Below are 23826 nucleotides of genomic sequence, written 5' to 3'. Positions count from 1 at the left end.
CTGCCATGAAAATACAGTGCACAACAACTAATGCTAACATAGTGTTGATCATGTGCTACTAACATGTTCTCACAGCAACTTAATCAGTCATGAATCAAACTGCACACAGATAAACAGACTTTGAAATAATATTGCTCTCCGTTACCTACTGCAGCATGTCCTTTCCCATGCTATGCTATCTTTATTAATGACAGAATGTATGAAGCACATACATTTGACTTCAGATTCAAAGAGAATAGATGTCCCAATCCAGCACAGCATGTACACACATTCTTAAGTTCTTCTCTATTCAGTAAAACATTGATTTCAATGGGACTTCAGCATGTGCTTAAAGTGAAGCATGTGCTTAAGTCCTTTGATGAATAGGGATGGACTGCTGAACTGGGTCAAAATGCTTACTAATTGATTTCTGCAAGCTTATAACATGAAATCATCCTATAATATGGTCTTAGAACTGTCCAGAGGACATATTTTCAATTGTATAATATAAGCATTCTGTGTTAATAAAATGTTTTTATTTGCCCAAAGAACTCAATCACTAAATTAAAATATTATATTTGCTGTGAAAAACAGGGCTTTATTCATCAGAACATCCCAGCTACTTTGTGCCTTTCTGGTGACACGACTTTGTTATAAACTCAGCAGAAGTTACTTTTATTTGCATCACCAGCATGGCACTAACCAGCTGCTGTATACTGATGAATCTGGCCCAGGAGCCCAAAATATGGATAATATGCAAAACAGAAGAATTGCAAAGATGGTCTCCTCCTCTTACCAGATTCTCCTCCTATTCAAAAAACCTCTCCAATTCTTACAAGCAGTTCTCCATAATTTCTGATTCCAAAGACTCAATGAAGCCACAAATCACATGCTCTCTGTCTAAAAGAAGACTATGAAATATGGAGAAACATTAAAAAAAATCACAGCAGAACCCCTTTATTTGGTCTAATCCTGCTCCCATTGGCTTTGTCAACAATTACAGTTTCTGGGTTATCTCCCACAGTTGTCATACGACTCGCGCATCTCCTCCAGTGTTACCAGTGATGGAGAAATAGAGTAGAAATAGAGTACCCCAGTTCTGAACACGTTTACCTGGTACACTGGTAAAAACCACATGCCCGTTTCTAGTGTTGGCGGAGTGGCACAAATTTAACAATAGGTAATGTGCAGCACCAGTGTTGTGAATTGGCTATCACGGGTTTAAATAAGGAGAAAGTCTGTTCATTTGATTATAATTATTTAATGAAGCTTGCATTTTTTTCAGCATGAATCCTCCAGTAAAGATGTTTGGGAAAGGTAAGCAATAACCCAATGTAATTTGTTACTGTTTTATTTTTATATTAATTCTTGCAGCACAATGTAGTTCACACCAACACTGCTGCATATATTGTTCTGAATTGTGTTATTCACAGAAAAAAAAATATCAAAAATAAGAATCAGGATTTCCCATTGATTAAATTTTGAAATACCTTAGCTGACCTACAAATGTAATGTTGGGTCTGTAAAAGGCTGTGTACCTTTAATAAATTGTCAAGCTTTTTTGCTTATGAGTCATAGAATCATTGAAGTGTAGGACTGGAAGGGACCTCAAGAGGTCATCTAGTCCAGTCCCCTGCACTCAAGGCAGGACTAAGTATTATCTAGCCCATCCTTGACAGGTGTTTGACTAACCTGCACTTAAAATTCTCCAATGATGGAGACTCTGCAACCTCCCTAGGCAATTTATTCAAGTGTTTTTTGTAATGTCCAACCTAAACTGCCCTTGCTGCAATTTAAGCCCATTCCTTCTTGTCCTATCTTCAGAGGTTAAAGAGAACAATTTTTCTCTTCCGCATGTCTTATTTCATTCATCATACAGTATAAACAGTTGTAGTTAGAAAGAAATATTGAATGCATGGTTTTAAAAATGTGCAATTACACAGAAGTGATGAACAGTTTTGTTTTGTTTTTAAATAATGCACTCTCTTGTTAAGGCCACAAACACTGGTAAATATCAACCCAGCTATAGAATATTAAGCAAATTCTTAAGATTCTTGCTGCTGCTGCCTAAAACCAGAACTTAAGCCTACATTTCCTGTAATCACTTTTTTTAGACACTGACTGACTTGATGTGTTGATCAACAACTAATGCCTTTCTGCAAACACAGAGGTCCAGCTTCAAAGTATAATTTTGGGGCCTGATTCTCACTTACGCTATGGCCTCTTCCCACTGCTCCAGCAGTGTAAAATATAAAGTAGTCATAAAGATAACATAAAATTGATTCATACCCAGTATAAGGCATCTTTATGTTACCAGTGTGGTATAAAATGGCCTTAGTGTCAATGAAAATCAAGCCAAAAATACGTACTTTGAGGTAGCACAGTGGGAAATGACCTAATTAAATTGAAGATTAAAGGCCACTGCATTAAACAACGTGTGCTAAAACTTGTTTAATCTTAAAAAGATTAAAGTGTTAGTGAATACTCATTGTTTATTATTAATTGTTTTATTCTGAAAAGACTGGCTGATTTTAGTGTAAATTTGTCCTGCATGGTGAGACAATCCACAATGAAAAGCTGCCTGTTAACTATAAAATATATGGATACACTTCATGCTGCAATGTATTGTCCTCTTGAACATACATTTTGTTACAGCTTGGGACTGTATCCACTTCCCAAAGACTGCATACTAATCTTTGTTTTGAACACTGCTGTTTCAGATGCAGGAGACAATGATGTTTATGATGATGTAGAATCATCTGAATTCCCTCCTCCACCAATAGAAATTGGGTAAGTGAAAATAAAAGTTATACTTGTGGGAAAAGATTATATATGGTGTGACACATTTTCAAAGTATTTGCTAATGGCAAATTGTTACATTACTCAGCTTGTGTATCTTGTTTGCTGTTGCCAGGTACTGTAGTTCTCGTTGCCTGGGAGTTGGCACTGTAAATTAAAAGTTCAAATCCTGCATTTGCAGTTAAAACAACAATGGAATTAGGCTGCTAGAGTAAATAGGCTTTGCAACATGCCCAGAATTTCAACAAATTCAGGCTCTGTTGGCCGAAAGGGAGAAATGAATTCCAGAGCCAAGGACTTCCTGCTGTAAATGCCCTGCCTTTAGTCTCTTTATTTAAACCTAGGGACTGATACCTTGTGTGCTATGGTTGATCTCAGCTGCTCCAGTATCATGTGAAGAGAGAAGGCAATCATAGAAGATTAGGGTTGGAAGAGACCTCAGGAGTTCATCTAGTCCAACTCCTCGCTCAAAGCAGGACCAACCCCAACTAAATCGTCCCAACCAGGGCTTTGTCAAGCTAGGCCTTAAAAACCTCTAAGGTTACATCCCTAATGTATCCAGGACCCAAACCACTTAGAGACTTATGTGTTACATTAACACCTGGTTTTGTACCTGGAGATGAACTGGCAATCAGGGCAGAGATGTATTATACTAATATTATGTATTTTGATGTATTATACACTGGGATCAAAGATGTATTACACTACTTGCTAAGAGGACCAGTAACTAAACAGGCTGTCATACACTTCCCTTGCTGACTTTTCATCATAGACTTCAGTACAGCCCCAGTAGAAAGCAGGTCAGTAACCCAATCTGGAGGTGACAAAGACACAGAACATTAGCAACATCCACATACAAAGGAAAGACCGGACCCACCATTTCTAGGCTATTTCAACAGCCTCCCTGTGTGAAAGGTTCGGTGGTTTTCAGCCCTAGAAAGATCAGAAAGACAGGAGGTGGAGTCAAAGCTCAACTTTCCAGAAGTGGAGGGATGGAGGGTGACAAAGGAATTCAGTCTCTGTCACAGACAGTCTGAAAGCATCACAAGCATGGAAATAACAATGGCACTCTAGGTGGACCTTGTGTATATTTGTGTGGTGCAGATTCCCTGGAATAGTGAGGCCATGTATGGTCACATAGGCTTAAGGCTGCTACTCTGTGAGAGGCTAGAACTATCCAGGCAGCTCCACAATTCATCTAGATTACAAAACCTGTTGCACAACAAGCATACATGTTCCCCAGAAAACCACATCCTGCATAGGGTTCTAAAATGGTGTCATTTATCTAATCTATAGTATGTAGGTGAGAGGTATTTTTTTAATAGTTTTCTTATTTTGTGTGGGTAGTACTGTACATAAATAACAGTCAGAACTCACATACACCTAATAAACATAGAAAAGAAAATATTCCTACTTTTCTATGCTTTTAAAAATCCAATTCATAGTGTGTAATGATTATCCATATTAGCACAGTAGATGTAAAAGAAATTGATCAAAGACAAATGAAGTGTAAATGCAAGTTTACTGAAGAGTCTGAAAGTGTATCACATCCTATCACATGTTACTAATTGTGTTTTGTCTCTAATCTGGTGTTTTAGATCATCATTAATGATGAAATCTCTGAGCCTCGGAAGGGGTAAATCAGATGAGAAAGACACACGAAAGCTTAAAAAGATGGAAAAAGAGGAGAAAGAGTTCAGAAAAAAGTTTAAAGTAAGTCTTATTTGAATACAATCTAAAAATGAAAATATTTGTATGATTTATTCTCTAATTTGTAAATTATCCATTGATTTCTTCTGCCACTGAAAGGTAAAGTACTCATTTTTGGAGATCACGTGATCAGCTTTAATGGAAAAATATTTACTCCACTCAATATTTTAAACATAGCTTTAAAAATTCCAATCATCAGCATTGATTTCTCCCCCTAAATGTCAATCTTGCAAAACTTTACATAAGAAATCCTATCAATTTAAATGGAAATACTACAGCAAGTAAGTATATTATGCATGAACAAAGGTTTCAAGGACAAGGCTTATCTCAGTTAAGTCAATACTTGATTAACAATGAAATAAAAACAAATAAAATCAAAGCAGTTTTGAGTGAGTTGCACATAGACACAGAGTCAGTGAGTGCTTGTAATAATTGACAATTTACATCTTCGGAGTGCTGAGCAAAGTTAGATACTTGATCCTCACAACCACCTTTTGAAGTAGCAAAATATTACTATCCCCACTTCTTTAGATGATGGAACTGGCCCACAGAGGTGAATTCAGAGGTGCTGAGATCCTCAGTTTTCCTGAATTAATCAGGGGTTTATGGGCGCTCAGCACCCTAGAAATCATAAGTGACTTGTCCAAATCAGTGTGAAAACTCAGATTAGAACTCAGAAGATTCTGTACCCAACTCCTCAGTCAAGGAATTGCCCTACTTCAGACTTTGGCCTTCATCTATCTGACACTCTTTTTGGTAAAGTTAAATTAAACTGCAGATGTTAGAGTAACATAAAATCTATATATCTTTTAGTTGTGTGTTCCTGTGGCAACGTTAGCTCTTTCAAATGACAGTTTAGGAACAAAAGTTAGTGCAATGATGTAGACTTATTTATATTCAGACCCACTGGATAAGGGCAGCAATTTTCAATGGTGCTTAACCCTGTCTGGCTGCCATTTGAAATCAATGGCAAACTTAGGCCAACGCTCAGCACCTTAGAAGTATAGTAATTTGTACAAGATTAATTTACACTGTGAGGGCTTCTGCCTTATGTCTAGTATCAGGAGGTAGCCACGTTAGTCAGTATCCACAAAATGATACATCTGAAGAAGTGAGTTTTTTACCCACGAAAGTTTATGTCCAAATAAATCTGTTAGTCTTTAAGGTGCCCCCAGACTCCTTGTTGTTTTGGCCTTATGTCTGACACTACCACAGTAGGCACAAATTAGTAATAATAGTACAATTCACACAGACTCATCATTTATTGTATCATTTTAATTAAAGGATTTTTTTTGCTTTGTAGTACACAAAACATTAAACAGCTGCTGCCATTAATAACTGAAATAGGATTTAGGCATTTAATCAATCTCAAAAACTATATGATGCTGATAAGCTGCAAAGTAATAAAGATCGTTCCTCTTACACAATAAAAGCACAAGAATGGCTATATTGGGTCAGACCAATCGTCCATCTAGCCCTGAAAGCTGTCTTCCGACAGCAACCAGTGCTAGATGCTTCAGAGGGAATGAATAGAACAGGGCAGTTATCGAATGCTCCATCCCCTGTTGCCCAGTTCCAGCTTCTGGCAATCAGAGCTTTAGGGACACCCAAAGCATAGAGTTGCCTCACTGACCATCTTGGCTAATAGCCATTGATGGGCCTATCCTCCACGAATTTATCTAATTCTTTTTTGAACCCAGTCTTACTTTTGGCCTTCACAATATCCCCTGGCAATGAATTCCATGGGCTGACTGTGCATTATGTGAAGAAGTACTTCCTTATGTTTGTTTTAAACTTGCTGCCTATTAATTCCATTGGGGGACCCCTGGTTCTTGTCTAATGTGAAGGAGTAAATAACACCTCCTTATTCACTTCCTGCACACCAGTCATGATTTTATACATGTCTCTCATCTCCTCCCTTAGTCGTCTCTTTTATAAATTGAACAGTCCCAGCCTTTTTTCATCTCTCCTCATAGGGAAGCTGTTCCATACCCAGAAACATTTTTGTTGCCCTTTCTGTACCTTTTCCAGTTCTAATATATCTTTTTTTTGAGATATGGCAACCAGGACTACATGCAGTATTGAAGATGTGGGCGTACCATGGGTTTATATAGTCACATTATGACATTTTCTGTCTTATTATCTATCCCTTTCCTAATGGTTCCTAACACTCTGTTAGCTTTTTTGACTGCCTCTGCACCTGGAGGAAATGTTTTCAGAGAACAATCTACAATGACTCCAAGATCTCTTTCTTGTCGGATAACAGCTAATTTAGACCCTATCGTTTTGTATGGTATAGTTGGGATTATGATTTCCAGTGTGCATTACTATGCATTTATCAATAAAGAATTTCCTCTGCCAGTTTCTTGCCCTGTCTCCCAGTTTGTGAGATCCATTTGTAACTCTTCACAGTCAACTTTAGGCTTAACAATCTTGAGTAATTTTCTGTCATCTGCAAACTTTGAAACCTGAGTTTACCCCTTTTTCCAGATCATTTATGAATATAATGAACAGCACTGGTCCCAGTGGGGACCCCACTATTTACCTCTCTCCACTGTGAAAATTGACCATTTATTCCGACTCTTTTTGTTTCCTGTCTTTTAACCAGTTACTGATCCATGAGAGGACCTTCCCTCTTATCCCATGTCTGCTTACTTTGCTTAACAGTCTTTGGTGAAGGACCTTGTCAAAGACTTTCTGAAAGTCCAAGTGCACTGTATCCACTGGATCACCCTTGTCCACATGTTTGTTGATCCATCAAAGAATTCTACAAATTGATGAGGCATGATTTCCCTTTACAAAATCCGTGTTGACTCTTCCCCAACATATTGTGTTCATCCATGCGTCTGATAATTCTGTTCTTTACTATAGTTTCAATCAGTTTGCCTGGTACTGAAGTGAGACTTACTGACCTGTAATTGCCAGGATTGCCTCTGGAGCCTTTAAAAAAAAAAGCAGCATTACATTAGCTATAAACCATAGAATAATGTTTGCCTCCCTTGGGACAGTTTGAAAGTGCTTTGTTTCCTCTGTCTCAGTAGATCCAGTGTTTCACACACTTGGGACATGGATACAAACTGAATAAAAGTGGCGCTTTGGTTGACAGTCTCAACACAGTGGCCAAGGACTGAACGATCTGTGCTCTGGCTTTTAGCCCTGGTCTACACTAGGACTTTAGGTCGAATTTAGCAGCATTAAATCGATGTAAACCTGCACCTGTCCACACGATGAAGCCCTTTATTTCGACTTAAAGGGCTCTTAAAATCGATTTCCTTACTCCACCCCTGACAAGTGGATTAGTGCTTAAATCGGCCTTGCCGGGTCGAATTTGGGGTACTGTGTACACAATTCGACGGTATTGGCCTCCGGGAGCTATCCCAGAGTGCTCCATTGTGACTGCTCTGGACAGCACTCTCAACTCAGATGCACGATTGTTTGCCGTTGCTCTGACGCAGGGAGGGGCGACTGATGACACAGCTTACAGGGTGGGCTTACAGGAAGCTAAAATCAACAAAGGGGGTGGCTTTACATCAAGGAGTATTTCAGGCAGGACTTCACGGAGGGTTCCAATAAGAAATGGTGCACCTAAGTTATTGTTCTTATTGGAACAAGGAGGTTAGTCTGGCTTCTGATTGATACATGGCTAGATTTACCTTGCTGCACCTTCTCTGTGAGTGACTGCAGTGTGACCTAGAGGAATGAGTCCCCTAGACGGGGGGCGGGAGGGGGGGGTTGCAAATGAGTACAAAACAAATCTGGTCTATTTCTTGTTTTGATACACTCCATCTATCTTTTACATCTTTGGCTGGCAGCAGATGGTGCAGAAGGACTGCATGCCATCTACATCTCATGGCTGCTCGGCAGAAGATGGTACAATAGGACTGCTAGCCATCCTCATCTCTTGCCTGCCCGGCAGAAGACGATGCAATAGGACTGCTAGCAATCCGTATCAACTGCCTGCTCACCATAAGATGGTTCAATAGGACTGACTGCAGGACTAAAGAGAATGACTTGATCAGGTCACTCCAAATTTAGTCCCTGTGCCCATGTCTGCCCAGGCGCTCCTGATCGACCTCATACAGGCGACCAGGAGCACGTCGGACATGATGATGACAGCTACCAGTCCTATTGCACCATCTGCTGCCACAAGGCAATGGGTTGCTGCTGCTGTGTAGCAATGCAGTACCGTGTCTGCCAGCACCCAGGAGACATACAGTGACAGTGAGCTGAGCGGGCTCCATGCTTCCCTGGTATGGCATTTGCACAGGTAACTCAGGAAAAAAGGCACGAAACGATTGTCTGCCCTTGCTTTCATGGAGGGAGGGAACAGAGGCCTGACGATATGTACCCAGAACCACCCGTGACAATGTTTTAGCCCCATCAGGCATTGGGATCTCAACCCAGAATTCCAATGGGCAGCGGAGACTGCGGGAACTGTGGGATAGCTACCCACAGTGCAACACTCCGAAAGTCGACTCTAGCCTCGGTACTGTGGAAGCACTCCGCCGAGTTAATGCACTTAGAGCATTTTCTGTGGGGGGACACACACTCGAATATATAAAACCGATTTCTAAAAAACTGACTTCTATAAATTCGACCTAATTTCGTAGTGTAGACATACCCTTAGAGTGATTCATCCAGCTCAGAGCGGGAGCATATTGGGAAACAGTGAAGGGAAGTCTGCGTTGCCGCTGCCTGTGCTGTACCCTGTTTGTTTGATGGAAAGATGGTTTCACTCTCTGCCTGTGCCAGTTCCGCGACCTTCGCTAACACCAAAATTCCTCTACAAAAATTTAGAAATCAGTAAAATTATTCAAATGCAGCTGAATAATTGTGTGAAAGGACTAGCCTATAGGGAAAGAAGTGATTTTATTATTTATGTCTCATGTCAATAAGAGTTTGTCATTTGTGATTTTTTGACTGACATGGCCAATTTTATCTTTTGGTAGTTCTGTCTATAATACATCATGTGTATAATGTATGATAAGTTTATTACTAGAATAAAATATACAGCATCCCGTTCATTCACACCAAGGGCTGACTTTCAAACACTTTGAAACGCAGTTGCATTCTCTATTTGTACCAGGAAATTGGGTACTTGCATAGCAAATGGCATTGCAGATGACATCAATTTGCTATCCCATACCCATAGAGACGTGCAAGCCAAAATCAAATGATCCAGATTAGTAGGATTAAAAATCAGCACCAAGAAAACTAAAACCATGAGAATTAACCCACAACAAGAAACACCAATAACCTTTTCTGGGACTGACGTAAAAAAGATCCAATATTTCACATATTTTGGCAGGATTGTAAATGTCACAGGTAGAACAGACATTAAAGCCAGAATATCAAAAGACAGACATGCCTTTGTAGTGCTCAAGTTGATCTGGAGAAACATAAATTTTGCCCTCCAGATTAAATTTCAAATATTTAACACTATTGTCAACTCAATATTACTATATTGCACTGAAACTTGGAGACTTATTAAGACCTTCCTATCTAAACTCTAAGTTTTCATAAACAGCTACCTTAGAAAAATCCTCAATATCAGATGGCCAGTAAAAAAACACAAATGAAGAACTCTGGGGGACAAAACAGAAACCGATAGGACAGGAAATTATGGAACAAAAATGGAGATAGCTCGGACATACGCGGAGGAAAGACCTGAATAACGTAAGACAGACATAGGACTGGAACAGACCCAGGGCAACAAGCAATGAGGGAGACCAAGAATAACATGGAAGCACACAACAGAAGCAGAACTGAAAGCCATCAAAATAATATGGGAAGAAGCTAAGACTGCAGCAGCAGGAGATCAGCAAAGATGGAAGGCCCTATGTTCTGCATGGAATAAAGAGGCATAAGAGATGTGCAGTCAAAAGTATAGATACCATAATAGCGCACACAATTACTTGCCTAAGTTTCTGAAAACCAGACCATAAGTGTTAAGAAACTGTAACACAATGTATAAGAGACTATAAACCTCGTGTAATGTTTGCATCTTGCATCTCTTTATTTTGTTTTTGCAGTTTGAAGGTGAAATTAGAGTTCTTTATTCCACTATGATTATCGCAGATCTGCCGTCTAAAAAATGGGGAGCAAAAGACTTACCAGTGAAACCAGGGGAGTCAGTTGAAGTTATACAACTCATAGATGATGCCAAGGTCCTGTGTAGGAACGAAGAAGGGAAATGTAAGTTATATAACACATGGTACAACATGACACATATTGTGGAACAAACTGGCAAGTAGAGAATAATAATTTACTGCACAACATCACTCATGAAACAAGAAGAACCACAACCTTGTTATGATCAAGCATTGACTGATGATCGCTTTTTCTGGTTGCTTTATGTCTGACAGCATATAGATTATTTGTTGTTATTATTTTGTTATTACTTACAGTAGTGCCTACACAAATGCATGATAAGAGACTGTGCTTGTCCTAAAAAGCTTACCAGCTAAATAGACAAGACAGATCAGGGTGAGAGAAAGGCAGCATTATTATTTAATTAAATATTAGTTTGCATTTCCCAAGATTAACAGGTTTTGTCTGCTGCTCAGATCACTCTATTCGTCATATAGAGTACAACTAAAATTTCAGATAGAATTTAATGAAGCAGTAGGGGCCAAATTCACCCTCCCTGCACCTCCAGTGTCAGCTCTCCTACAATTCACCCATAGGAGGACTAGTGATGGTGGTCCGACTTGCCCTCTTTTCTATTGTGAGGAGGGAGGTTTAATCCTTTCAGGTGGAGGGAGCACCACCAGGGAGTTCTCCACTCAGCAGATCTTAATCACATGTCCTCCCTGGCCAGTGCTGCCTGTTATTAGGGGTTCATAAAGCCGCTGCAGCCAGACATCCTGGAAAAATGTCTTGGCTTCTTCTGTCTGTCTAGCAGAAGCTGGTATGTCCCTTATGTAAATTTGGCCCATGTACTGATGGTTTTGAATCCTCCAGAGATATTTAATTACCCTATTTTATAAAATTCCCAAATCGGTAGAAATCCATGTTGTATATAAAAAGATGGATGAATAGGCTGCGGGGATACAACACTGCTCTTCCAGCTGCCCTCCTCTTCCATTCTCCCAGCCCATGCCATGGGCTAAAACAGTGACTTTTACCCTTTCATATCTCCTATGTGGGGATTACTGGTCACTGGATCTACATAAGCATGGACCTTTCTTTTGGCATGTCCACTCTGTTCCCCATGTTCTAATCTGTTCTAATTGGGAGCAGAGTCTTCTCCCCAGGGCACCTGGAGGGTGTGGAGGCTCCCCGGCATGGCTGCATGTGGGTTTTCCAATGTGTGGACAGGCCCCTGGCCTGGGCCCTTCCCCAATGGGTGACTTTCATTGTAGCATTTTTCTAAATAGATCATCAACAACAAAACAGAAAATAGTTTGTGGTGTTAGTTTTCCCTATGGATTTCTTCAAAGTCCTTTGATCATTTGAAAAATGACAGAAGCTGCTACTCTGCTGTGCACAAAGGAGTGAAAACAAACAAGAACACCTTCACTGAAAATCCCTGAACAAATCCCTGTCGACTTCCACATTAATAAGTGGATGAAAGGCCAGAACCTACCGCATTGAAGTCTATTGCACTTCTGTCATTGACTTTAGTGAGAATAGCTTCATGCCTTTTAAAGAATAATTATGCTTTAAAGCAATGGGTAGAGCAGTCCAAATTCTGTGTTAATTCTATTGACGTCAGTGGAATTGCAGAGGTTGTAAAGTTTCAGAGCAACAGCTGTGTTAATCTGTATTCACAAAAAGAAAAGAAACTTGTGGCACCTTAGAGACTAACCAATTTATTTGACCATAAGCTTTTGTGAGCTACAGCTAACTTCATCGGATGCATAGTAGCACATACTATGATCCAATCACTTCTTCTAATATTATATGATTATGCTAGATGGGGTTCATTTGTGAATCTCAAATGCAGATTTTAAGACTCTGCTGATTTTCTAGACATTTGAAAATTCAACGTGATTTTTATAATTTCTTTGTTAGTGAATTCACCCCAGCTAAGGGCATTATGATACATGCATACCTATAGGGTCAAAAAGATTTTATGAAATCAAATTTGAATATAGCTAAGGCTATGATTTTTTCACAGAGGTCTTCCGTGAATTTACCTCAGTGGTCAGGAGCTGCTCAGGAGGGAACTCCACAGCTCCCAACTACCACAGGAGGCAGGGGGACCCCACAGCTCCTGGCTGCCATGGGCAGTGGGGCACTCCTGAGCTCCAGGCTGCTGAGGATGGCAGGGCTGCAGCTCCTGACTGGAGCTCCGCGTTGCCACAGACAGTGGGGGTATCCCAGAGCTCCCGGCCACTGTGGGCAACGGGGGGACCCCGGAGATCCTGGCCTCCGCAGGTGGCAGGGGGACCCTGGAGCTCACAGCCTCTCTGGGCGGCGGGGGACTCCAGACCTCTGAGCTGCCGCAGGCGATGGGGGACCCTGGAGCTCTGAGCCCTCACAGGCAGTGGGAACACCCAGAGTTCAGAGCGGGGCCCCCGCAGCTGCACAGCTTCCCCAGGCAATGTGGGGACCTGCACCTAACTCCCCATTTTGGATATTTTTAGTAAAAGTCACGGACAGATCATGGGCTTCCATGAATTTTTCTTCATTGCCAGTGACATATCCGTGATTTTTACTAGAAATATCCATGACAAAATCTTAGCCTTAAATATAGCCAATACTGACAAGAATTCTAAAGCAATACAGCTGGTATTTCTCCCAACAAAAATAAAATTATAACAAACATACTACCATAAAACATCTGTGAAATCCATGGTAGCAAAACTCAGCAGTTAAGGACTTTTCTTGTCACTTTTTCTCTTTGCACACCGATTTCCCCCATTTAATTTTTAACTTGCTCAAATACTAACATACCTACATACTTACTTATATACTACCTACATACATGCCTACATAGATCAACACATATTCTCATCTTGATGCACAAGGAATGACGATTATAGGGACAGATTCTTCTCTCAGTTATTTGGTATAAATGTAGAATACACACATTGGAGTTATTAGAAGTACGCTGTGGATCAAATTTTCATCAACACTGCTCTCTGGGCCAGATTCAAAGTCCATGGCAGACTTTCCATTCACTTCAGTAGACTAAATGGCAGCCTAAAGGGACCTTAAAGTGTTTGTAAATGTAATTTATGCCACATTAAGGCCCCTTTACACTGCCACAGTGTTGTAAAGAGCCCTTGGAGTAAATAAGAATCAGGCCCTCCATTTTTATCAGATAAACGAGAGCAGAGTTTTACTCACAGGCACCTACATTCACATACCACGTAAAATACACAAAAGGGAACAAAGGAGTTTTAAAATCCAGCACGTTCTGATGCATAGCTTTTGGGCCATATTTTCCCACAGAGAAAGAAATGCAATATAGGCTGGAGCAGTGTCAAACAAACTCAGAGACCAGAGAGCTGCAAGAAATCCTAGCTCCTGCCTCATGAGTCCAGTCTCCTGCAATAGTAGCACAATCCTGTGACTTCAAGAAGGGGAAAAGTTGCTGGAGCCCATGAACTATTTGAGAAACAGCAATCCTGCTCTCTTGTGAATGTGCCTAATAAAGAAAGAAAGAATAAAAAGCAGAAATGAGACAGACAGAATGATTTTTAAATGGAATATTTCTCAGAGTTCTCCACGAGATATCAGCAGGTTGTCGGGCCAGTCCTGCAAAATGTTAGACTTGGTCTACACTACAGAGTTGGTCAACGTAAGGCAGCTTACATTGACCCAATTATGTCAGGGTCTACACTACAATGCTGCTCCTGCTGAAGTTAGTGGCCCGCTACACCAACATAATAAATCCACCTCCATGAGAGGCGTACTGCTTATGTCAATGAAGTTAGGGAGACACAGTGTCCGTGTAGACACTGCATTACTTACCTCAGTTGTTGGCTGTCAGCCCAAGTGGGTCTGACAGCTAGAGCCCTCCACCCAGCCCCAGCGCTGACAGCCTGAGCTGTCAGTCAGGCCCTGGGTGAGGACTGAAGGTGCCGGTGTCCCACAATACCTCACATCAGTAGTTGGAAGTGCTCCTGGTTAGGACATGCACTACCAACAGAAGGAGCCAATGTGGTTATAAACGACTGCTTTAATTACTGTGGTGGCTGTACATTGACTTAAGTCAGCTTAATTTTGTAGTGTAGACAAGCCCTTAGTCTCTACTCAGCTGGAGTCAAAAGCAGACAAAGTCTTTAAAAAGAACTCCTGTTTTTATGCCAGTGACATCCCTAGTAATGAAAGCTGAGGAAAGAGAAATGGTAAAATTCTAAATAGATAGAACTTCATGTAATTGGAGTCAGTGTTATTTAGTCAGTTGTGTGAGTAAAAATGTACAAGATTGGGTCCTTCAGCCCATTAGCAAGACAGCTGTAGTCAAATATTTGAATGAACAAGTTATGGTAGAGGTTATTTAAATAGCCACTCTTCATGACTCTCATTATATTAATACAGGCAAGATTAATACAGGCAAGAGCATAAATATTTTCCCTAATATATCTTTAATCAAATATTAAAGGTGTAGGAAAATGAGTCATATTAATGACAACAAGATTTCATGTGCCTTTTTCAAAGCATTCCTGTTCTGACTTTAGTTCAGAAGATTTTGGAACCCATATTAAAAAAAAAAAAAAAGAACTGATAATTTGGTTGCTAACTTCTTTACTGAGAAGCTGTCATTTGGTAATTAGTTTAGAACAGTGTCACTAACCTGTAGCTGTTAACTTTGGACATAATTATTTAATTAAAGAAGATTATTTTTAAATGTGATTGTGTTAATTTAACTATTAACAGTAAGAAATTGAGGCTAAAGCAGATCTCAGAAATCTGAATAGCATCCAAATAATTACTTTATTATATTAAATTAATGTAGATTATCTTTAAAGGAATTTTCAACTCTGACCCTAGATATAAATTCTCTCTAAACAATTTTACATGATTTATGTATTGTGGCTGTGACACAGAAAAATCAATAATTTGTTCTACTAAGTCTGCTAATTGGAAAATTTACATTACAGTAACATGAGACAGGAAAGCAGAGTGGTATATGCCAGAGAGAAGCTCATTTCCCCTTGGGAATTATGGTAATTGGTGATTTTTCCCTAATTTAAGAGGGAAGCATGCTAACATGAAATGAATTACAGGAACTCTGGTTTCAAAGGCCCCAGGAGAGCAGTATGATCAGGTCTTCAATTGTTGCCTTTGTAATATTTGCTATTTGAGTTGTAATTGAAAAATAAAGGGGTGGGGGAGTATCTAACATAGCAGTGCCAAATTTGTTCAGCAGAACGTGCTGAATTCCATTTTAATGAAGGTATACATTTAAGACTACATGTTTCCTTCATTCCACTGCAGGGCTCCCACTGATGTCAATGGGTGGTTTGCACAAAAATCAAGGGTAGAATACAGCTTGAGGAGTATGCACCACTCAGAGCTATTCTCTCAGGTTGTCTGCAGACTCAGACAGACATCACCCTGTCAGCTACACTTAGTTCACATTTGGAAGGTTTTCTTTACAACAATGAAAACTTCAAACTTCCTTCTTTAATAGAAGCTGTAATTCTGCAGAATCTGAATATGTCTTGTTGGCCAGACAAATACATCAGGGGGCCAGATCCTTACCAGACAGTGGGTAGTTGACATCCCTGATTGAGAGGTTTCAGACTATGGATACAATATTGCTGAATGTTTCTTTACTCTCATGGCCACCTCATCACAATTTAGAGCTTCTCCAAAAATACTAATTCTCTGTTATTTTGTAATCTAATTGGCTAATTACTTTTAAAAGATTTTTCCATTGAGTGTCTCTATTCCTAGTTCAACAATATCTTTAGGTGTATATGATTCTCTATGATTTGATTTTGCATTGACAAAATTTCTTCACTATAGCAAAATGACAGCTCTGCTATAGTTAAGATGAAGACTCACTTAATATTTAAAGAATAACTATTCTAAGTGCTCTAAAATCCACTTGCTTACTTGGATTGCACTCATGGAGGTGCAAGGTGGGGTTAGTGGTTCAAATTTGGGTTCATTTGAGCAATGGGTTCCCAAGATGCAGTCTCCCTAAAAAGGTACCTTTAAATTAGTACCAAACTTTTGCCTTCTTTACATGTACTATTGTTGATCTACATACAGTTAGATCTTGTTATAGGTTCTCTCTTCTGTCAGCAACTCCCAAATGGTGGTATCAATCTCTATTGCTAGTGTTACCCCAAAAATTAGGCTTTTGGGCGCCCCTAGAATAACCTGCCTATTGCCCCCTTAATCTGCTCTTCCTGGGGTATGTGTCTCCAGGGTAGCTAAGGAAACACTTGAGGGACACGGATGTAACCTTCCGCTAACGTGATTGACACAAGTTGCATATTTTCCAAAACAAAGTATCTTTTTATTAATTTAAGTACAATGTAATCTAAAATCGTAAATAAGATACAAATCCCTTATTGCAAATTAAAGAGCATTTAAACCACAATAGCATACAGTTTAAATGATTCTACCTGATGCACTCTATTACAGGTGATCAGTCTGCAATAGATCACTGACAATTCTTATCTTGTATTTTGAGTTTTACATAAGAATTATAATTAACAACCATTCATTCACACATTCACTCATATTAAGTATACTATACTTATGCTAAACTATAGTTAAAATTAACAAGCTTACTGTCTGGTGATTCCACCACATTGTTACTAATGTTGCTGCTACTTGCTGCTGAAGTAGCTTTTCTTAGCAGCGTTCTTCTCGGGATTCTAAACCCTCTCTCTCTGGAACTCTTCGATCTCGTCAACAACATTTCTGTTTGCTCAGTAAGCCCTTGGATCTTTCTTCTTGCTCCTTTCCAGCAGCTCTTCTCACTGGCTCCCGACTGACCTCTTTGCCTGCTCTCCAATCTTGTTCTCTGTCAAGTGTCTTAACTTCCTGCCTTTTATGCTGTTTTATCAGAGGTTTTTGTAATGCTATTCTTAACCCCTATTGAGCATACTTACTAACACACATTACCTCATCTTCGGGCTATACATGCTTATCACCATACATTACTGTATCTCATTCTGCACATGCTCACTCATGTTGTTTCTATTTCAGAACCATGATTACCTCATCTGACCCCACTGCTCATATTCTAGGACATTTACTTTGTGACCATACCTCATTTTATTCTGCATTAACTGGGCATGGTCCAAATTTGACCTACTTAGCTGATTTTTATACCATGCATGCTCATGATCTGTAGCTTCCATTTTAAAGTGGAGTGACTCCTGCTTATTCAGAATAGAGATTAGTCATACAAAATGGAGGAAAGAGAGTTTCTCCAGTAACACTAGCAACTCTTTGATACCATTGTTTGTGAGTTGCTGCAGAAGAGAAAATCTATAACAAGAACTACCTATTTGTAGATCAACAGTAGTATATGCAGAGAAGACTTATGTTTGGTATTAATTTAAAGGCACAGTGACACTTCTGCTAGATTTTATGTTATTATAAGAGTTCTAAAACTTTACACTAAAATTCTGTGTACTTTAGGGATCCATATAGTCTGCCATCTGCACAAGTTTTGAAATGAGTTTGCCTGCTTGTGTCTTGTATGCACTCAAGGTGACATCTCTTGTAATTGGATTTGAGTCATCAGATACTGTAGTTTAAGGGTAATCTAAACCAAACTAGACAAAATAATTATATACTGACTCTCCCCAACAACTGTAATGGATTGGGAATCTTGGAAATTTCTCCTTCATAACTGATCGTCCAATAGCTGTCAGATACTATAGGGATTGCCATTATATAAGAATTAGAATATCAGGTATCTTTTTCCAAAGTCAACAAGACATTTTTTTCAAAGGGATTAAAATATCCTGTGTGTAGTTGTCTCCTGATCCAGCAATAATAGAAGAAAATGTTATTTTTATTCATTGATGAGGAGCTCTTCTCAGTTTCTTTTATATTCTTATATTTTGAGTTTTTTTATTAATCTTGTCCATTAACAAATTTCAATTATAGTCACCCAATAAATTAACTTTTCCACACAACTCCAAGAATATTTCTGTCCCAGGAACAAGCTACATTTCTGTTACTTAGGCCTAACAAATACATTTTTAAAAGTGCCATTTTTATTTTCTGGTCTGGTATGGCAGTCCCAGTAATTTCTGTTATCATTCACCACAATATGAGCGTGTCCATCTCTCTGTACGTATAGATAAAAACCAATTTGTCTTAACAGTACTTTGAAAATAAAAAATTAGCATTGTTGATTAGGGATGTCGAAAAAAATTAATTGCAATTAATCATAGTTTTAATTGCACTGTTAAACAATAGAATACCAATTGAAATTTATTAAATATTTTGGATGTTTTTCTGCATTTTCAAATATATTGATTTCAATAACAATTTTTTTATTACAAATTTTTGCAGTGTAAAATGGTAAACAAAAGAAATAGTGTTTTTCAATTCACCACACACAAGTACTGTAGTGAAATTTCTTTACCATGAAAGTGCAACTTACCAATGTAGATTTTTTTTTGTTAGATAACTGCACTCAAAAACAAAACAATGTAAAACTTTAAAGCCTGCAAGTCCACACAGTCCTACTTCTTGTTCAGCCAATCACTAAGACAAACAAGTTTGTTTACATTTATGGGAGATAATGCTGCCCGCTTCTTATTTTACAATGTCACCTGAAAGTGAAAACAGGCATTCGCATGGCACTTTTGTTGCTGGAATTACAAGGTATTTACGTGCCAGATATGCTAAACATTTGTATGCCCCTTCATGCTTCGGCCACCATTCCAGAGGACATGCTTCCGTGCTGATGACACTTGTTAACAAAATAATGCATTAATTAAATTTGTGACTGAACTCATCGGGGGAGAATTGTATGTCTCCAGCTCTGCCATATATTTCATGTTATAGCAGTCTCGGATGATAACCCATCATGTGTTGTTCGTTTTAAGAACACTTTCACTGTAGATTTGACAAAACACAAAAAAGGTACTGATGTGAAATATCTAAAGATAGCACTCAACCAAGGTTTAAGAATCTGAAGTGCCTGCCAAAATCTGAGAGGGACGAGTTATGGAGTATGCTTTCACAAGTATTAAAAGAGCAACACTCCGATGCAGAACTTGAATCATTGAAAAAGAAAATCAACTTTCTGCTGGTGGCATCTGACTCAGATGATGAAAACGAACATGAGTTAGTCCACACTGCTTTGGATCATTATTGAGCAGAATCCATCATCAGCATGGACACGTCCTCTGGAATGATGGATGAAGCATGAAGGGACATAGGAATCTTTAGAACATCTGGCATTTAAATATCTTGCGACACCAGCTACAAAGGTGTCCTCACTTTCAGGAGACATTGTAAACAAGAAGCAGGCAGCATTATCTCCTGCAAATGTAAACAAACTTTTTTGTCTGAGCGATTGGCTGAACAAGAAATAGGACTGAGTGGACATGTAGGCTTTAAGGTTTACAATGTTTTATTTTTGAATGCAGTTATTTTTTGTACATAATTCTACATTTGCAAGTTCAACTTTCATGATAAAGAGATTGCACTACAGTACTTGTATTAGGAGAACTGAAAAATACTATTTCTTTTGTTTTTTACAGTGCAAATATTTGTAATCAAAAATAAATATAAAGTGAGCACTGTACACTTTGTATTCTGTGTTGTAATTGAAATCAATATATTTGAAAATGTAGAAGATATCCAAAAATATTTAAATAAATGGTATTCTATTATTGGTTAACTGCAGGATTAATCATGATTAATTTAATTGCTTGACAGCCCTATAAAAATTAATGAATACTGAGACTAAATTCAGGTTATTGGACCAATCAAAAAAAGGTGTCTCATTTAATCATGTAGTTTTACACTGTTCTGAACAGATATTGCTTAATTATTAGGTAAGCTCCTATTAAACACCATTAAATTACTTTAATGAGGCTACTCTTGTGAGTGGGAGTATGGGGGTCACACTCTGACTCTAAGTGTACCTCCTGATGAGTCTGAGTCACCTTTTGTGGATTAATGGGTAGTTTTGCAGCCAGAGCGGCAGGTATTCAGTCTTTTTGAAACATCTGGTAAGAGAAGATGTTATTTGTCTACACGACACATTTTGTAAATTCTGTTAAAACTTGTGCAATCTAACATTGTTTCACACATCTGCTAAGTAACCAAGAAATTAAAATAAAAAATAAAATCTGATCCTGTACATCTTGAATTCCCCTCTGTTCCCCATAGCACTAGGTGTCTGAGCAATGGAAATTCATTACAATTACATGAAAAATTACTGCTTATGTGCACGTACGGTGTCTAGCACAATGGATCCCTGATCTCTGATTGGGACCTGTAGGTGCTACCATAATATTACTACTTCTACTGCTACCTCTCATAACAATAATAATTAATGATGAATTAATCACTTTAAATTCATTTCAGTATCATGTGTGTAAATTCTCTGTGATTACCACCTCTGCCTTTCTACTGTACCGTAGGTATATATATTTCTATTTTATGTATTAAAAAATGCGCTATGCATTTCAAATGACTTTCTCTGGGAACACAATAAATACAATGTAAATTGAAATTAAATATATATATATATGTATATTTAATTTTACAGATGGCTATGTCCTGAGAAGCAGTTTAATGGAGAAGTAAGTACAAAATGATCTTCTGGAAACTTGTCATAAAACATTCAGTTTTGCTGTTAACTACTCATTGTGCAACTAAAAGTGAAAATAAAATATTTTATTGTATGAGTTTATTGCTAAATTGGTTATGAAGTTTAACCTTCCCACATTTGTGTTTGAAATTATCTGTGGAACCACTCCTGTATTATTGACGGAGCATTGAAAAATTCAGGACTCAGCATTGAAAAATTATACAAAACACATGCCTTAATCCATAATTTGAATGTTATAATAACCATTATTTAACTGCACATTACTTAAAATGATGGCAATTTCAAATGTTTAAATATATTAGACCAATTTCTCCTCTAATTTTCTCCTGTTTAATTCCAGTGGGGCTGCACAGGTGTAATCCAAAGCAGAATTTGGCTCAGTATTTATGCTTCCAATACTCAGTCTAGGTGCACTGGCTTTAGCATTTAGGGCCTGATCCAAAGCCCATAAAAGTAAATGGGAGTCTTTCCATTGCCTTCAGTAGGGTTTGGATCAGGCCCTTAAACACCAAATTAGATGACAGATTTAGGCCTCAACCCTGCACACTCTTATACATGCACTTAACTTTAAACATATGAGTTGTCCCATTAAAAACAATGGGACTATTCAATTACATAAATAAGTGCATAAGTAAATAACTTGTTTTGAAAATATACTCTTTGGAGAGCATGTACTGTTTGTAAACGGACAATAGCTGAATGTGTTGTCTAGCATTTACTTTCTCCAGTTCCATTATTATATTGCTGAGCATCTTTTGAGAAAGTTTAAGGATATGATGATTCCCTCTACTACTGTTTTCATTTATTGGTTAAAAAAATAAAAATGAAAATCAATGACCATTTCATTTTAAATGAACATTTTGTAAAAGTACTCACAAAAATGATGATTTTTTTAGTCATCATTTTTCTTACATTGTTTTTAAAAATGCCATTTTCCAAAAAAATGTTATCTATGTCTATTCTTTACTTTCAAGTTCCTTGAGCATGTTGTCCTCTCTACCTGTCTTGATTTCAGAATGTTCCTTCCAAATATAGAAATATCTGAAGTCTATATATAAATATGGTATTTCCTTAACCGTGTTTAATTACTTGATATGCGTCTAGACCATGCTACCTGATTTTGTATCTACTTGCAAATGATAATATATACTATGTGAGGTTTTTTTAAAATCAAATATATTTTTCTCTTTCTAAATTTACAGTGATGGAGATATCTACGATGATATTGCTGATGGTATGTTGCACATTTCAAACAATATAGTAATTGTTACATGTAATGTAACTGAAATAAATCACGTTTTTAAATCTATGTTAGTAGTAAATTATTATACAATACTAATATTTTTGCATTTTCTTTCCCATTCAGGTTGCATCTATGATAATGATTAATCTTGAATATTGTTAAAGTGTGAACTTCATTGGGGGTACTATCTCCTCTGGATTTCCAATTGGCATAAAACATCACCAAAGCTGATTAGTCACAAGTTATGGCTATCATCAGTGATTACCCTTCTACATGTACCAAGTTTTGGTTAATCTATGTCGAACGTTAGATCTTTTGGATTTATTGCTTTGAATGGTATTTCCTCTTTGTCATGTATCAGCACAACTAAAATTTGGGTAATCTGAACTGAAATTAAAATTTTCATCAAATGTGTCCTTTCTGCCTCTGCCACAGTCGACTGGTCCATATAAAAATAATTCATCAGGTAACTTCACCCAGAGATGCCAATTCACGGCTACAAAGGATATGTGGGCCACTAGGCCCTGGTGGCATGGACTGCCCACGTTGTGGAGGACAGCATCATGAAAAGAAATGTAACCACCAATGGTAGGCATCATTGTTGTGAAAGCAGAAAATAGAAGTGGGTGGCAGAGAAGCCAATATATCATTGACTCAATATTCCAATTTTAATAGTCAGGATTAATGTGATAAACATGGCCATGTGCCTCCACTGCTAAAGTTTATACTGTACCAGTAACAGACTGTAGTTCTCTAAAATAATCATTAAATGTTTCATATGTTATTTTTGAATACATAATAATTACATAATAATAAACATAATTTATCGGGGTTTTTTATGTGTTTTATGAACAGAACTCTGAGATACTAGCCATGGAAGGCTCTCCTTAACTATATAGCACATCGTTTGTTATTCAGCAGATTTTCAGGATGTTTATCCTAAGGCTTTATTCTCTGTTTAGTTTAAAGGGAATTTGCCAAGTCATTACTCTAGTTTAGGCATGAAAATCTACTTCTTATAATTGTATAATCTGGTGGGAAATAGCCTCTCGATTTAATGTATATACATAGTCTCAAATTGCAACATTCTGATGCTGAGATTTTTCTTTTAAATATTGCTTTCTTACACTAGAGTCAGTTAAAGGAAGGACGCAACTAACAAAACCTATTTCTAAAACTGCCAGCTTCATTGATGATGCTATCATACAAATAAGCAAGTCTTTATAGTAAAATAAGTTATGTAATAAATTATTAATATTACTTTGCACTTATTCATATCAGGTCCATTGAAAATACAATAATATTAACAATGAATCCCAAACACAGAAGAACAAAATGTTTAGAAAATGAGATTTTATTTGTAGCTTCT

The 23826-nt window shown here is 38.0% G+C and overlaps 1 protein-coding gene across 2 annotated transcripts in view; it reads left to right on the top strand.

Moving 5' to 3' along the window:
- FYB1 (FYN binding protein 1) overlaps positions 1–23395 on the top strand; it is a 118022-nt gene extending 94627 nt beyond the window's left edge. For both annotated transcript variants that reach the window (XM_073343826.1, XM_073343825.1), the window contains 7 exons: positions 1265–1296; positions 2700–2769; positions 4377–4491; positions 10521–10683; positions 21152–21185; positions 22417–22448; positions 22581–23395. In XM_073343826.1, the coding sequence (XP_073199927.1) occupies positions 1265–1296; positions 2700–2769; positions 4377–4491; positions 10521–10683; positions 21152–21185; positions 22417–22448; positions 22581–22603 (469 nt within the window). In that variant the 3' untranslated portion in view covers positions 22604–23395. The remainder of the gene's footprint in view (positions 1–1264; positions 1297–2699; positions 2770–4376; positions 4492–10520; positions 10684–21151; positions 21186–22416; positions 22449–22580) is intronic.
- The last annotated feature ends 431 nt before the right edge of the window (positions 23396–23826 follow it).

This window comes from Lepidochelys kempii, chromosome 5 (genome assembly GCF_965140265.1).
Source record: "Lepidochelys kempii isolate rLepKem1 chromosome 5, rLepKem1.hap2, whole genome shotgun sequence".
NCBI classification, from domain to species: Eukaryota; Metazoa; Chordata; order Testudines; family Cheloniidae; genus Lepidochelys; species Lepidochelys kempii.
The sequence above is the reverse complement of the archived record's forward strand: the minus strand, read 5'-3'. Positions and strand labels throughout refer to the sequence as shown.